Source organism: Anomaloglossus baeobatrachus, chromosome 4 (genome assembly GCF_048569485.1).
Source record: "Anomaloglossus baeobatrachus isolate aAnoBae1 chromosome 4, aAnoBae1.hap1, whole genome shotgun sequence".
In the NCBI taxonomy this organism is placed as follows: domain Eukaryota; kingdom Metazoa; phylum Chordata; class Amphibia; order Anura; family Aromobatidae; genus Anomaloglossus; species Anomaloglossus baeobatrachus.
The window spans coordinates 516,146,963-516,163,819 of record NC_134356.1 but is presented as its reverse complement, the minus strand read 5'-3'; the positions used below and the strand labels follow the sequence as shown (position 1 = coordinate 516,163,819).

Genomic DNA, 16,857 nt, shown 5'->3' with positions numbered 1-16,857 from the left:
CCCTGCACACGTCACCAGCTTTGCTTGGTTACCCGATATTTACTCTGGTTACAGTGCAAGGAGCCAGCACTAAGCGGTGTATGCCCATAACCAAGGTAAATATCGGGTAACCAAGGTATACATCGGGTGCTTTGCTCTACCCGATATTTAGTCTGGTTACGTGTGCAGGGAGCCGACACTTCTCCGCTCGGCCCCGCACATGTGTGTGCGCACACACACACACACACACACACACACACACACACACACACACACACACACACACACACACACACACACACACACACACACACACACACACACACACACACACACACACACACACACACTCACCTGTCTGCAGACCGCAGCACTGCCACTGACATCCTCAGCGCCTGGCCCCACTTGGCTCCGCCCCCTCCTGCATGCTGCATGTGTACACTCACACACTCACCTGTCCCCAGCCATGCAGACCGCAGCACTGCCACTGACATCCTCAGCGCCTGGCTCCTCCCCCCCCCCCGCTCGGCTCTGCCCCCTCCCGCACTCCGCATGAGTACACTCACTCATAACACACACTCACCTGTCCCCAGCCATACAGACCGCAGCACTGCCACTGACATCCTCAGCACCTGGCTCCACCCCCCGCTCGGCTCCGCCCCCTCCCGCACACAACGGAGTTTGACAATGAAATTCTTTTCGTTGTCATCCGTTGTACAACGCATCAGTCACATGCGTCAAGCGACTCATGTGACTGATACAAAACAACGGAAATGTGAACTTAGCCTAAGGGTTACATTGAGGTAAAAATATGGCTTAACAGAGGCGCTGCGGACCACAGGTGAAAAAATAAAAGATTTTTTTTTTTATTCTGAGATGACTGGAAAAGTACAATGCACCACGTGTTTCTACAAATAGACATGTTCACTTCCTCGGGTGTTAATGAAAATAAAAAGTGCAGTGTTTTATATTGGAATAGTTAGGTAATAGCCCATTTAGACCTGTTATATTCAATTACCCACTCCAAAGGGCAAAAAGGAATGGAGTTTTTATAAAAAATGATTAATTAAAACAGATACAGATAGTTATTAAATCAATAAAAGAACATTGGTTAATACAAATTTAAACCCTCAGGAGTCAAGGTCCCCAGCTGAAAAATCCCCAAATCCTCCCTCTTTTGTAAGCTTTTTATATTTATCCCTGGCATCATCTGAAATCTGTTGCAGAAGGATGAGTCGTAGTTCATCAGGATTTTTATGGTGTTCTGGGAAGAAATGTTTGGATAAACTTTGGGTCATTATGCCATGTTGAATATTTTGGCGGTGTTTGTTCATTTCCTAAAGGGAAAGAGATGAAAGCCAAGCAGATGAGCTACATAGGATACCAAATACACCAATCAGGAATAGAAAGTCAGGGAACAGGTTGCACAGCCAAATGCTATGACCTTCTACAGCTGGACACCACAGGACTGTGTCACCCGTGACATTATTTTGTATTGGCTAATTGGGAAGATGACATCCATTATACTCCGATCTTCTTCCCTATGGTTTCCTTCAGTGCTAATTTTACATCTTTGTTTCTTAAAGTGTAAATCAATGGATTTAACATTGGAGTGATAATGCTGTAGAACAAGGTGGCCATTTTGTCTTGGTTGGAGACATGAATAGTTCCAGGCCTCAAATACATGAAGAAAATGGTGCCGTAAAATAATCCGAACACAATAACATGTGATGCACAAGTGGAAACTGCTTTTCTCCGTCCTTTTGTGGTACGAATCTTCATTATGCTGGAAATGATATCAACATATGTAAAAAAGATGACAAAAAATGGGAGGACAGCTACCACTATTGCACAGAAGAAAAGGACCGTCCTATGAAGAGAGGTGTCTGTACAAGCCAGCTCCATCAGTGTGGGTACCTCACAGAAAAAATGATTCACTACATTTGGCCCACAAAAAGGTAACTGTAATGTATATACAGAGTTTATTATTGAGTTTATGAAGCCTATAACCCAAGAACCAGTTGCCATCTTCATGCACAAAATGGGATGCATAATATTTGAGTAGTGTAAGGGGCTGCATATAGCCACATAGCGGTCATAGGCCATTGACAGTAACAAGTAACACTCGGTCCCTCCTAGAGACATGTGGACAACCATTTGGGTAGCACATCCCATACGAGATATAGTATTCTTTACTGCTAAGAGGTTTATGAGCATTTTAGGAACTACACATGAAGTATAGCAGATATCTAAGAAGGAAAGATTTCTCAAAAAGAAGTACATTGGTGTAAAGAGTCGAGGGTTTATGTTACTGATCCAAATTATTAACAAATTACCGAATAAAGAAACCATATAACATGTAAGAAATACAATGAATAGCAAAATCTGCATGTCCTGCCTACTGGTTAGTCCTAGAAGGATGAACTCCACCACAGTGGTCAAATTCCTCGTGCCCATTGCCAAAGCCTGAAAGCAATGAAGAACATTACATCAATAAAATGATAATACAAAATGTCATTATTCTATTAATAATATTCAATAAGGTAACATTTACTAAGATAACTGTATAATAGCCAGATAAAAACAGCTGCAAATTCTGTGCTCAAAATTGTATGATATATATTTTATAGTAGACACACCTTTTTTTTTTTTTTTTCTGAGACACAGATCCAAATCATTTTCATGTGTTTAATAGGAACCCATCATGTAAAAAAATGCTATTAATCTGCAGATGTAAGGTTAATCTGCAGGTTAGTAGAGTTCTAAAGCCGTGGGTCCGCCACATTAGATGACCGGCTACGGGAGGAAATGCAGTTTACCCCTTCCTGCAGCCTTCGGCTTTTGGTCATAGAGTTGCGGTGACTCGCCCACCCCAGGGCTATGGGACACCCGGTGCCGGGCCGGACTCGTCCGGTGGTAGTCAGTGGTGGCTGGGCCCGGCTCCGTGGCCCTGGTGGGTGTCAGTAGAATATGTGGCTTGCTTGTTAATGGTTGTGTTCGTGACGCCACCTGTGGTATGCGGCTATTAAGCCGCCGCTGCTGTGTGAGGCCACCGGGATGATGTTATGGCAGCAATGGTGGTACTGCTCCCCACAGGTGGAGCAATGCCCGGGGCACAGTTGGTGCTTGTGAATGTCTATGCAGCTGAAATAACAGAGACCACTCCAAGGGTGCAGTTCAAGTTCTTTACTCACACTTCTTGTCACAGCTGTAGGGACCCTTGGACTGCTGGGACCACTGTCAGGGACCTCCGCCGTTTCTGGGTGATTCTGAGAGTGAAAGCCGGTGCCCTTCTCTTAGTGTCTCTTCCGCTGTCTTCCTTAGCCTTGCCTTTGTTAGGATGGACCTGGCTTGGCCTCCACTACAGCCTCCAGGCTGGGGGGTCACCTGTCGGCTGATTACCCCTTTTCTGGAAGTCTGCTATGGGTTCTGGCCCTGGGAGCTTACAACGTCCCTGGGCCTCGGTTTTTACTGTTTGGAGATGATCTTTGCACTCCTCCAGTCTCTAGGGACCGTCCCCTGTCGCAGCTTAGTCCCTCCACCGATGATACTGTGGAACAGGCCACCGCAGCCTACAACTACCCGTGGCACTTCTAGGGCCCTCTCTCCTTGGTACCTCTAGGCCTGCTCGTGATACTTCCAGGACTACCCGCGGCCCTGCGACTCCTTCTGTCTCCTACGTGGTGTCACCTGGACCTCTGGGTCCCAGGGTCTTCACCAGGAAGCGTCTCCTTCAGTTTCTCTGCTCCTGTCTGACTTGGAGCTTTCTTTCCTTCTTTCTTTCTTTCTTTTCTTTCTCCTCCTTGCCTGCCTCACGCAGGCCTCCTCCTCCCTCCTTTCTCTCGTTCTTGTTCTCCAACTACATGCTGGCTCTTTACCCTTGCTCTCCCTGAGGTAGACTGACTTCACTAGACCTTCCTATCTGTGTCTGCACTCTTGTGGCTCCTCCCACCTCCCAGTTGCTAAGCTGTAACCTATAGGAGCAGGGATGGGTCTTACGGCCCCTCCCAGCATGCAGCATGGGAGGGTTGCCTGTCACTTTCCCTGGTCCTAGTATGTACCTAACAATGGGTGTAGTGTGGATTTACCAGGGGACCGGAGTTCACTCTCTTCCTCTCCCAGAATGGGGCATCACACCGCTGGTGGGGTGCAATGACCTGTGGCGACGGAAGCCTCAGGGGCGCCACACTCCCCCACAGCAAATCCCAGCACGTCCTCGGGCTAAAAAACAAAAACATGTGGAAGAACTGCAAAAACATTTTTGTTATGCAAAGTAATAAAACAATAAAACATTTCTTCCCTTTATGGGAGGCACATATCAGTGAACGTTGCGAACTTCTTATAAAGAAACTATGTGTGCACTTTCAGTTCATTGCACAGTTTGGGCACTTCCCCCATAATTCTGGTAGGGGGCACAACGGGTGCAACTAATTACATTTTTGGCTACTACAAGTCCAGTAGCCCGACAGTTCGTTTCTTTCAATCGACAAAACGACACAATCAACCAGCCATTAAGTCCAATGGCCTGGTTACATAGGACACATAAACAACATACCAGCCACTAAGCCCAGTGGCCTGGTATGACATGACACATACACTTCCACCGGGGCCCACATTCCAGTTCAGTGGCCCGGTAACACATACACATGGGGGGTGACGTCTTCAAAAAGCATTAGGGGCAGTACAGCAGGAAAGGGTGTCATCTTCGAAAAGAATAAGGGGCAAAACACAAGGGACTTCTTCAAAAAGAATGAGGGGCTATGTACAGTTCAGCATCTCTTCATCTTCTTTACTCTCGAGGGTAGATATCAGGGTCCCACTCCGGCATGGCTCCTGGCAGCAGGTATGCCGACGATATCATCGTCTGGGTCCCCTGGGCGCTGGTCCCTGACCTTCTGCGCTGTGCTGCAGCCTGGATTGGAGTGGGCTACTTGCAGGTGTCGCACGGCGCTGCTGCAGAGGGCTGCTTGTCTGCAGGGGGCTGTTGCTGTGGTCTCTGGGGCCCTGCTTTGGCCGGGCTCCCTGCATCACACACGCCATGGAGATCCTGGTCTGCGTCTCCTGAGTGACTGTCGCAGGACCTCTGCTCAGTTCGGTGGCCCGGGTCGGCCTCGAGGTGGTGCTGCTGCTAGGGGAGATGCTGCGCTCTTGCACTGTGCGGCGCCACTCTGGCTCTTCTGGGGCCGCTTCTTCCTGCAGGATATGTACATGCAGCGCGTACCATCCGCGGTCCCCCATCAGCCGGGTATACTCCACCACATCACCCGGCTTGGCATCGCGCCCTGGGTGGCCTCTGGGCAGGTGCTCCTCGATGTCCCTCCGGGCCACAAACACGTCCTTGCCCAGACCGGGCTCCCGGATGAAGCCCCAGCCGCCTTTCTGCCGGAAATCAACCACGGTGCCCCGTCTTACTGGGCACTCGGTTCCCTTCAGGGCCTTCCTGACCTCTTCTTTGGAGGCCAGATTGGCGACTTCTCGGGCCCTCCGTTTCTCCTCCCGGAGTTCCCGCTCCCTCTGGTACTCGACCACCAGCCTCCGGCACGTCATCTCGTTGGCCAGGGGAGTTTCCCTTGGGAGCAGCGGCCGCTGCAGTCCCCTGGTTTCTATGGGCGCTGCGTCCCAATTCACTCCCGGGGATGCCATTCCCAGGAGGCTCACAGGGGGACTCGGCAGGGGGCCCACTAGTTGTTCCGGGTCCACCCCTCCCCAGGCTCCGTCTGCGGGGGTCTCAGGCAGGCCTCCGGTGCCCCACCGGGCGTCAGCGGGGCTGGCGGGGAAAGCCAGGGGGTCGGTGAAGAGGCTGGTCGGGGGCGCGTGGCGGGGCCATGGGTCCGGACGGATCGGGGGTTCATTTAGCTCACCCGGTTGCTGCTCCGCGGCATCCATCCACTGGCCCAGGCCTTCCGGTATCAGCGGTGTTTCTGCCGGTCCGCTTCCACCTCCACGCTGCTCAGCCTCCGGGCCAGGACTCGCATTTCCTCTCTCAGCAGGTCCAGCTCGGGATCCACTCTTCCGGTCCCTGGTGCACCTTGCTGCAGCTCCTCCGCCATGCTTCCGACCTGGGGAATGCTGCCTGGAACACTGCTCGAGTGCTCGACCACGCCACTCGGCTGCTCCCTTTTCCTTCTCGGAGGCGGGGCCGAAGGCTGCACTAGCAACTGGCGCCAGACTGACGCCCAGCCCATCACGGCCGGCACCGCTCCGCTTAGTATCAGGTACATTTTCTTTATCTGCTGGTCGGGCGTGTAGGCTCTCTCTGCCAGCCAGCCAGCTTATCTAGTCGCCACTCCTTCTTCTTCCGTTTTCTATGGCGGGCACCGCTTTGCGCGCTTTTCTTGGACAAGGGGGCGGGGCTTCTCTTCGCGCCCTTTCTTCTTACACGCCCCCCTTCTTCCCGCTCTCAGCAGCGCTAATGGCGGCGGTTTCTCAGTAAAGTACACAGTCTGTCACACGTTTCTTCAGGCGCACAGTACCCGGTTAGACCGAGCACGAAATCCTGTTCGTGACGCCAAAGTTGACTCGCCCACCCCAGGGCTATGGGACACCCGGTGCCGGGACGGACTAGTCCGGTGGTAGTCAGTGGTGGCTGGGCCCGGCTCCGTGGCCCTGGTGGGTGTCAGTAGAATATGTGGCTTGCTTGTTAATGGTTGTGTTCGTGACGCCACCTGTGGTATGCGGCTATTAAGCCGCCGCTGCTGTGTGAGGCCACCGGGATGATGTTATGGCAGCAATGGTGGTACTGCTCCCCACAGGTGGAGCAATGCCCGGGGCACAGTTGGTGCTTGTGAATGTCTATGCAGCTGAAATAACAGAGACCACTTCAAGGGTGCAGTTCAAGTTCTTTACTCACACTTCTTGTCACAGCTGTAGGGACCCTTGGACTGCTGGGACCACTGTCAGGGACCTCCGCCGTTTCTGGGTGATTCTGAGAGTGAAAGCCGGTGCCCTTCTCTTAGTGTCTCTTTCTTCCGCTGTCTTCCTTAGCCTTGCCTTTGTTAGGATGGACCTGGCTTGGCCTCCACTACAGCCTCCAGGCTGGGGGGTCACCTGTCGGCTGATTACCCCTTTTCTGGAAGTCTATGGGTTCTGGCCCTGGGAGCTTACAACATCCCTGGGCCTCGGTTTTTACTGTTTGGAGATGATCTTTGCACTCCTCCAGTCTCTAGGGACCGTCCCCTGTCGCAGCTTAGTCCCTCCACCGATGATACTGTGGAACAGGCCACCGCAGCCTACAACTACCCGTGGCACTTCTAGGGCCCTCTCTCTTTGGTACCTCTAGGCCTGCTCGTGATACTTCCAGGACTACCCGCGGCCCTGCGACTCCTTCTGTCTCCTACGTGGTGTCACCTGGACCTCTGGGTCCCAGGGTCTTCACCAGGAAGCGTCTCCTTCAGTTTCTCTGCTCCTGTCTGACTTGGAGCTTTCTTTCCTTCTTTCTTTCTTTCTTTCTTTTCTTTCTCCTCCTTGCCTGCCTCACGCAGGCCTCCTCCTCCCTCCTTTCTCTCGTTCTTGTTCTCCAACTACATGCTGGCTCTTTACCCTTGCTCTCCCTGAGGTAGACTGACTTCACTAGACCTTCCTATCTGTGTCTGCACTCTTGTGGCTCCTCCCACCTCCCAGTTGCTAAGCTGTAACCTATAGGAGCAGGGATGGGTCTTACGGCCCCTCCCAGCATGCAGCATGGGAGGGTTGCCTGCCACTTTCCCTGGTCCTAGTATGTACCTAACAATGGGTGTAGTGTGGATTTACCAGGGGACCGGAGTTCACTCTCTTCCTCTCCCAGAATGGGGCATCACACCGCTGGTGGGGTGCAATGACCTGTGGCGACGGAAGCCTCAGGGGCGCCACAGCGGCTTCAGGCACAGCTCAGTACATAGTGAGGGTGGCTATAACCATGCTCTGGCACTGACTGACAGCCGGCTCTGTACTGATGAACTGTATGACTGAAAGCCAGAGGCTCCTGGAAGGAATCAACCTTATTTACTCAAGGTAGCCAGGCCTTTAGTACAGCAACCATTCGGCTTAAGAATGCTATTAACCTGCAAATTAACCCAATATCTTCAGATTAATAGCATTTTTGTAAAAAAAAAAAACAAAAACAACTGCCAGCCTCTGATTGGCTGGCTGTGTGTATTGCAGTTAATGTGTCCATGGATGCACATCTAGGTGAAATAGGCGCTGATGTCAGCGGGCCTCACTCCCGCATGGACCCGGTTGGGGCTCAACCCTCTGCGAACCCCAATCATTGTGCCTTAAGGCCCCGTTACACGCAGCTATATAGCTAACGAGATATCGCTGGGGTCACGGAATTCGTGACGCACATCCGGCCTCGTTAGCGACGTCGTTGCGTGTGACACTTACCAGCGACCGCTAACGATCCGAAATACTCACAAAATCGTTGATTGTTGACACGTTTTTCCTTTCCCAAATATCGTCGCTCGTTTAGGACACGGGTTGTTCGTTGTTCCTGAGGCAGCACACATCGCTACGTGTGACACCCCAGGAACGACGAACAACAGCGTTCCTGCATCCTCCGGCAACGAGGTGGGAGTGACGTTAATGCGGTTGCTCTCCGCCCCTCTGCTTCTATTGGTGGCTCGCTGTGTAATGTCGCTGTGACGCTGCACAAACTGCCCCCTTAAAAAGGTTTGTTCGCCAGCCACAGCGATGTTGTTAGAAAGTTATGTGCATGTGATGTGACGCATACTAGCGATATTGCCCGTGACGCACTAGCGATGTGGCACTGTGTAAAGCGGCCTTTAGTCTCAGGAGTAGCTGGTACCCTCCTTCAAGAGCACGTAAAAAAAAAACAGTTACTTTTTTAAGTGTAGAATCAAGGTGTTTCTGTACTATAAAAAAAAATGCATGACAAAACACAGTATTTATGCAAACTGTGACCACAGACTTGCAGACACAAAAACCCCAGATGTCATATAGTAAGCGTACATAGAAATGAGTGACTACTGGATGCTATGGCTATGAATGAAAATGCAAAAAATAAATCCATAGATCTCGATCTAGAGAAGAACATGAGTCAGAAATGATGTTGCACTAGCCTTGGCTAATCAAAAGCCACAGAGGGGACACTGGTAAGTAGGAATACGCAGCCTCCCATCCAGCCACCAGAGACCACTGACAAGGAAGTTGGACTGAAGTTTCGTGAATTGATCCGCTCATCTCTAGTCCCAACCGTCCTGTAAGCAGCGGGACAGTCCGAGATTTGTGTCTACACCCTGCAGCCTCAGGTGTCTGCTGAATGTCCTTCACTGCCACCACCCCTCTGACTTCTCCTGCTGCTGGGGTGGAAAGAAATGTCAAATGGGTGTGGGTTAGTCTGGTTTCAGATGTCCGTGTTTTAGGTACGTGTGACATCCGTTTTTAACACAGATGTCACACGTACCCATGTTACTCTATTGTGTACTCACACAGCCAAGTTTTCACACAGACCGTTTGGCCCCGCTATTCCCCACACAATCACATGGAGACATGTCCGTTTCTTATGCGGCAGCACGGGTGTCACACGGACAGCACACTGATGACATCCGTGTGACATCAGTGTGACACAGACCGGAGAAAACACGTTTTTTTTAAATAAAAAGATTTTCTATATTTAGTTGTATCTAGCGATGCTGACTCCTGCTCATTATTTTCATTGATTATTCACTGCGGTGAGCAGCTGGGAGCAGGGGCATCGCAGTGACAGCGCTGGAGACAGCACCGCCGAGGACAGCATCGCTGGGGACATCGCTAGTGACAGGTGAGTATCCTGCCAGCAGTGTGTGCAGGGACGTCCAGGAGGTCATCAGATTTCCCAATGAACTCTGATGACCTCCTGATGACACCCCTGTGACAACTGTGCTACAGCGAGTGTCACGACGGAGACTTCCAGGGGTTCATGAGAGTTCATTGGGAACTCCGATGACCCCCTGGATGTCACTGCACAAACCGCTGTATACTCACATGTCCCCGGCGGTGCTGTTCTCGGCTGTGCTGTCCGGCGCTGTCCCCGCGATGCTCCGGCTTCCAAATCCTCGGGCAGTGAATAATCAATGAAAATAATGAGCGGGGGTTAGGAGCGGGAGGCAGAAGACATCACCGCTGGATACAGGTAAATATAGAACATCTTTTCATTGCAGAGACACGTGTTTTACCCGGTACGTGTCACATGTATGCAAACACGGATGTCACACGTGTGACACACGTATAACACACGTGTGACCATAAACATGCGTGTGACTGGTGCCTGATTAAACACGGACGTCTGAAACCAGCCTTAGTGTGTGGCTAGTTAATGTGGTCAAAATGTGGCACAGCTCGAGTCAGTTTGTCCTTTATGTTCCGTAAAAGATGGGAGGCATGGTGCTGTGGCGTGACATAAAAAATGCAATAATGGCATATACAAACATACATTGCAAAATAATAGCGACTACATGCCCAACATAACAGCCTACCTGCTAAGAGGATGGCTAGTGTACACCTTCATACTCATATAAGAAAACCCCTTTTTAACCCTAGAATGCATACGTGGAGCCTCGCAGGCCTGCTAGGTTACTTGTTGTCTATTGTAGATTTCTATGGTTGCGCGTTCTAGGGTTAATTGTGCCAGGTAGGACCAGGGAATTTGTCATTGGTAACTAGTTTTAAGTAAAAACTGACTAAATTTTGCAATCGTCATTCCCAATTGGATATAATTACTCGATCCCATTTTACTTGTTATTAGCTGTGCAAAAGGGCACAACAAATAAAAATTCATGGCAGAAAAAAGGTGCAATAGTTTTAAGACTTGTGTTGGTAAATACGGCCCTTTTGTCTATGTTTTATTTTTTACATTTTTTGTGTCCTTTTGCTTTTAAACTTAGTGTAAGGACTCACAAGACAATTCAGTTTAGGAAGTGTCGGCAATTCTTCTATTTCGCCAGACAATTAGGACCCTTGACGTGGGTTGTAAGATTGTGTATTTTGGCCAAATGTAGAACAATACTTGATATATATTTATACTTTACTGCACACTCTTTTTTTTTTTTAAATTTCTATGCAGAATGCAGCGAGGCCCATCAATGTCAACCTTGTAAACTCGGGCGTCTGTCCCTGTGGGTGTACTTATATAGTGCGGGGAAGCCCACCTGATCTAATAGTATGTCACTAATAGGCCGTAAGCCGGATACTGTGCATCACACGTACCTGTGTGACTGGCGCCCTATATAAGCTTTATCCATCTGCCGTTCTAACACAAGACAACCATCCATGAATGGTCGGTTGTGAATGGTTGTTTCATCAGTTTGTTGCGTCTGTGTTGCCTCCGCCATTATCGTGGGGCTGCTGCATCCTGGATGTGTATTAGTTTTGTTGGATAATATGGCTGACTTTTTTTCTGCTAGGTCTGTCATGTTACTGAAAAAGTAGAACGATCTGTTTTGGTGAAAGTGATTGAATCTCACAGACCCTGCTAACAAAGGCTTCAATGCAAATGTCAACCACAAATGAACAGTATACAGATATCATTACTGTCCTTTACCTTTAAAGCTCATTTCTTGATGTCACATAACTGAAGTCTACGACAAATCTTCTAGACCTAAATCTACAACATCCTGTATTTCTCTACACCCTCTTCAGAATTCTCTATAGAGTTGCCTACACCAGAAGTAATTCCATTACTACAGCACATTTTAGTTGCTCCCCCAGCCATGTAGATGTGAGTAGAAGTAGAGCAGACTTTCAGATTACTGCTATAATTTATAATCCTCCGGCATTCCCTCGCGGATGTTCTCTAACCTTGGGGATTATGTGTCAGATTGCAATTAAAAAAAATAAGAAGTAATAATGACGCTTTACTCGGTGTTCTTTTTACATAAGATACATTATAGAAGTTATCAAACTTTCGCTTGCTTTGTTTATACACTTCACTCAGTCTTTCCCAACTTTCCTAACACTGGGAAACACCTGAGCAAAGTTTCTTCTAGTGTCGTAAGGCTACTGGCGGTAGCCCATGTGGCCACTATGGGGCCCATGAGTTGAAGGGCCTGGTGCCAGCAGCGGCACTGCCCCTCGCCTGGTATCGTATTTTCAACTCTATCTGCATTGCAAATTCTGATACAGTTGAAAGCAATGATGGAAAATAAGAAGACTAGAGACGGGAGCAACATTAGAATTAGGAGAGGTGGTGTGTTTTTGTTTTGTTTCAAATCAATAAGTCCATTGTGGGGGGCATTATACTGTTTGGAAGCCTATGGGGGCTGCATTTTAAGTTCTGGGGGGCAATGTGGGCTGTGTCATACTACGTAGAAGGCAATGTGGGAGCATTATACTCTATGGAAGGCTATGATGGCTGCATTATACAACATGGAAAGCAATATGGGAGCATTAAAATACTGTGGGGGGAAAAAAAGTATTTAGTCAGGCACCAATTGTACAAGTTCTCCCACTTAAAAAGATGAGAGAGGCCTGTAATTGACGTCATAGGTAGACTACAACTATGAGAGACAAAATAAGAAAACAAATCCAGAAATTCACCTTGTCTGATTTGGCAAGCTTTTATTTGCAAATTATGGTGGAAAATAAGTATTTGATCAATAACAAAAGTTCATCTCAATATTTTGTTATATATCCTTTGTTGGCAATGACAGGGGTCAAATGTTTTCTGTACGTCTTCACAATGTTGGCACACACTGTTGGTGGTATGTTGGCCCATTCCTCCATGCAGATCTCCTCTAGAGCAGTGATGTTTTGGTCCTATCACTGGGCAACACGGAATTTCAACTCCCTCCAAAGGTTTTCTATGGGGATGAGATCTGGAGACTGGTTAGGCCACTCCGGCACCTTCATATGCTTTTTACGAAGCCACTCCTTCGTTGCCCTGGAGGTCTGCTTGGGATCATTATCATGCTGAAAGACCCAGTGACGTTTCTTCTTCAATGCCCTTACTGATGGGAGGAAGTTTGCACTCAAAATCTCACGGCACATGGCCCTATTCATTTTTTCATGTACGGATCAGTCGTCTTGGTCCCTTTGCAGAAAAACAGCCCCAAAGCATGATGTTGCCACCCCATGATGCACAGTAGGTATGGTTTCTTTGGATGCAACTCAGCATTCTGTCTCCTCCAAACATGATGAGTTGTGTTTCTACCAAACAGTTCTACTTTGGTTTCATCAGATCATATGCCATTTCCCAATACTCTTCTGGATAATCCAAATGTTCTCTAGCAAACTTTAGACGGGCCCGGACATTTACTGAAAAGCAGAGGAACACGTCTGGCACTGCAGGATCTGAGTCCCTGGCGGTGTAGTGTGTTACTGATGGTAGCCTTTGTTACAGTGGTCCCAGCTCTATGCAGATCATTCACTAGGTCCCGTCATGTGATTCTAGGATTTTTCCTCACCGTTCTTGTGATCATTTTGACCCAACGGAGTAAGATCTTGCGTGAAGCCCCAGATTGAGGGAGATTATCAGTGGTCTTCCATTTTTTTTATTATTGCTTCAACAATTGATTTCATCACACCAAGCTGCTTGCCTATTGCAGATTCAGTCTTCCCAGCCTGGTGCAGGGCTACAATTTTGTTTCTGGTGTCCTTCGACAGCTCTTTGGTTTTCACCATAGTTGAGTTTGGAGTGTGACTTTTTGAGGTTGTGGACAGGTGTTTTTTATACTGATAACAAGTTCAAACAGGTGCCATTACTACAGGTAATGATGGAGGACAGAGGAGCCTCTTAAAGAAGAAGTTACAGGTCTGTGAGAGCCAGAAATCTTGAATATCGTAGATGAATAAATACTTATTTTTTACCATAATTTGCAAACAAAATCTTTCCAAATCAGACAAGGTGATTTTCTGGATTGTTTTCTCATTTTGTCGCTCATAGTTGTGGTCTACCTATGATGTCAATTACAGGCCTCTCTCATCTTTTTAAGTGGGAGAACTTGCACAATTGGTGGCTGATTAAATACTTATTTCCCCCACTATACATGAAAGGCTATATGGGGGTGTTATACAATATGGAGGGCAATATAGGGCCACATTATACTATATGGAAGGCTATGTGGCGGTTATTATAATATTTGAAAGACTATGAGGGGCCATGATTTCTATGTACACCGCTGGTTTTCTTTCATGTGGAATAGCCATATACAGTATGCCTTAACATATCACAGGAGGGCATACACATTACTGGGGGTGCATAGACATCATTGGAGGAGCATGCTAGTTACCGGGGGCATACAGTTACTGGGGTCAGTGGGGGGGGCATACAAATTACTGGGGAACGCTGGGGAAATGTGGGGCATACATATTACTGGGGGCCTGGGAGGTCATACACATTACTGAGGGATGCTGGGCCCATACACATTCTGGGAAATTCTGGGGCATACACATTACTGGGTGATGCTGGGCCCTGGGGGGGGTGGAGGAGTGGCATACACATTAGTGGGGGATACTGGGGGCCTGTGGGCATACATACTGGCCCTGGGGATGCTGGGCACCTGTGGGGCATACCCACTGGCCCTGTAAATGCTGGGGGCCTGTGAGGCATATGTACTGGCACTGGGGTCCTGTGGGGAATACATACTGCCCTTGGGAATGCTGGGGGCCTGTGAGGCATACACACTGGCCCTGGGGATGCAGGGAGGCTGCGGGATATACATACTCCCTTGGGGCCTTTGGGCATATGTACTGGCCCTGAAAATGCTGAGGGCCTGTGGGGCATATATACTGGCCCTGGGGATGCTTGGGGCCTGTGGGGCATGCATTCTGGCCCTGAGGATGCTGAGGGCCTGTGGAGCATATATACTGGCCTGTGGATGCTGGGGGCCTGTGTGGCATACATACTGGCCCTGTGGATGCTGGGAGCCTGTGGAGTATATACTGTATACTGGACCTGTGGATGCTGGGGGCCTGTGGAGCATACATAATGCCTTTTGGGGGCCTGTGGAGCAAATGTCGCGGACAGGGAGGGGACGCTGCGCTCACCACGCTCGGGTCCGGCGCTGCTGCTACTACTGCTCGGTGGCTCGAGCGGTGGGCCGGATCCGGGGACTCGAGTGGCGCTCCTCGCCCGTGAGTGAAAGGGGAATAGTTTTTGGGGTTTGGGAAGTCGGTCCGTGACGCCACCCACGGTTTGTGGTGAGGTTGGGGACACCACCGCTGCTCTGGACGGGGATCCCGGGAGCGATGACAGGGAGCAGCCGAGATGTTTCTCTCCCCTCCGTGGGTAGGGGGTTTTGGTGGTCCCAGGGCCCGGTGATGGTGACTGAAAGGTGGATGGCGGGGTTTGGTGAGGTGCCAGACGGCACGGTGGTACTTACTCAACCAATAACGTAGACAGAGTCTCTGGTAAAACAAACAGCTGGATGGACGGGTCCCGCAGCCGGCTGCGGTTGTCACTCCCGGTAGGTTGGCGGTGACTGTCTCTCCCTGCACCTGTGATGTGTTTTCGGCTCCGATGGCTTCCCACCAGTAACCCACTCCCCAGTGGTGTATTTGCCAGAGGAGCCCCTTTTTGCCCGCAGGCTCTGGCCCTGGGAACTCTAGCTGCGGCGGTAGCTGTATTTCCCTTCACGGTTGAGCGGTTGCCTTCAGTCGGGTCTTTGCTGCTGGGAAACCCCGGAGGTTCCCGTCGCTGACGGATTTGACCGGTTTAAGGGCGACTCCAAGCCTGGTCGGGGTCCGTAGGCCCTGCCAAATGGTGCTGGCTTCTCTTCGCTCCCCGGTTCGGTACCGGTGGGCCACCGCCCGTCCCCGTTCCTTACGGTTATGCGTCAATCGACCTCTCCTGCAGACGGTCACCATCGTCTGCCAACCTTGCTCTTGGGTGCCCGGGCCACGTACCCGGACACGGTCAGTCTGCTCCACTACCACTTCACTCCTCTCCTTTCACTTTCCCTCACCGTTCTCTCCCTCTTTTCCTGCCTCCAGGACTGTGAACTCCTCAGTGGGTGGGGCCAACCGCCTGGCTCCACCCCACCTGGTGTGGACATCAGCCCCTGGAGGGAGGCAACAAGGATTTGCATGTGTGACTGATGTGCCTAACCGGGGTGTGGGGTGTGTTGTTGGAGTACCTGTGACATCCTGGCTTGTCCAGGGAGCCACATTCCCCCTTGGTTAAACGCAGACCGTCCGCGGGCTGCCCGTCCATCACCGGTTTTATTTTGTAACTGTAGAAAAAGGGGAAAAAACATATAAAACATTTAAACATAAGTATATTATAAATCTTCCCTTACGGGAGGCACTTTCTTAAACGTTGCTAACGGTAGTCAATTTTATTAACGGTAACGGCTTCTGCTCTCCCCCCGCCCAAACAACCTGGCTCTGATGCTGCCCCTAGGAAGTGGGCAGCACCCCTTGCCCCAGTCCATCACCAGGCTGCCCGAGCGGGTACGATCCCTTTCAGGGGACCCACGTCCATGGGGGACCCCTGACCCCCGGAGGATGGCCACCGGTCCAGGTGGTGACCGGGCCCCAGCCTACTCTGCTGCGGGCCCTTCCTCCAATCTGCCTCTCCAGAGGCGGTCATGGAATAAAGCAAATATATTTACATGCCACAAGTTTGTGGTTGCCCTGCAAGTTCTCGGGCATGTCCATAAGCAGTTTCTTACGCAAACGGTGCAGAAACTCCCTACGGGGACTAGTTGCCGGCAACGGCCGGTTCAATCACGGTTGCAAATCAGATAAACTTCGGTTGATTACTTTTCTTATCATTCGATTACTTATTCATACATTCAACAGATCACACCCCTAAATGGTAGTCTCCCTGTACCTAAGCGGGGGTCGACCTAGGTTGGGACGTGTGGACCTACGTGGCCCAATGTCTGTGGTGGTAGGCAGTGAGGCAGATGACACAGCTGGTTCCTCCCCCCGGCTATCGTGTGGGGCAGGCAGAGGCATAGGGGA

General features: G+C 50.0%; 1 protein-coding gene across 1 annotated transcript; it reads right to left on the bottom strand.

Annotated features, from left to right (window-relative positions):
• Positions 1-1,500: 1,500 nt before the first annotated feature.
• LOC142301765 (olfactory receptor 2B8-like) lies at positions 1,501-16,095 on the bottom strand. Its single transcript, XM_075342786.1, has 2 exons — positions 16,026-16,095; positions 1,501-2,445 (listed from the first exon to the last, which is right to left on the bottom strand). Exons 1-2 carry the CDS (start codon positions 16,056-16,058, stop codon positions 1,501-1,503), a joined length of 978 nt encoding a protein of 325 aa, XP_075198901.1. The 5' UTR covers positions 16,059-16,095.
• Positions 16,096-16,857: the final 762 nt, after the last annotated feature.

Excerpts from the sequence above, each read along its gene's own strand:
- LOC142301765 (XM_075342786.1), bottom strand. The coding sequence starts at position 16,058 with ATGTGGCTCCCTGGACAAGCCAGGATGTCACAG. Across the intron at positions 2,446-16,025 it reads GACAAGCCAGGATGTCACAG|GCTTTGGCAATGGGCACGAG; the intron begins GTACTCCAACAA and ends CATTGCTTTCAG.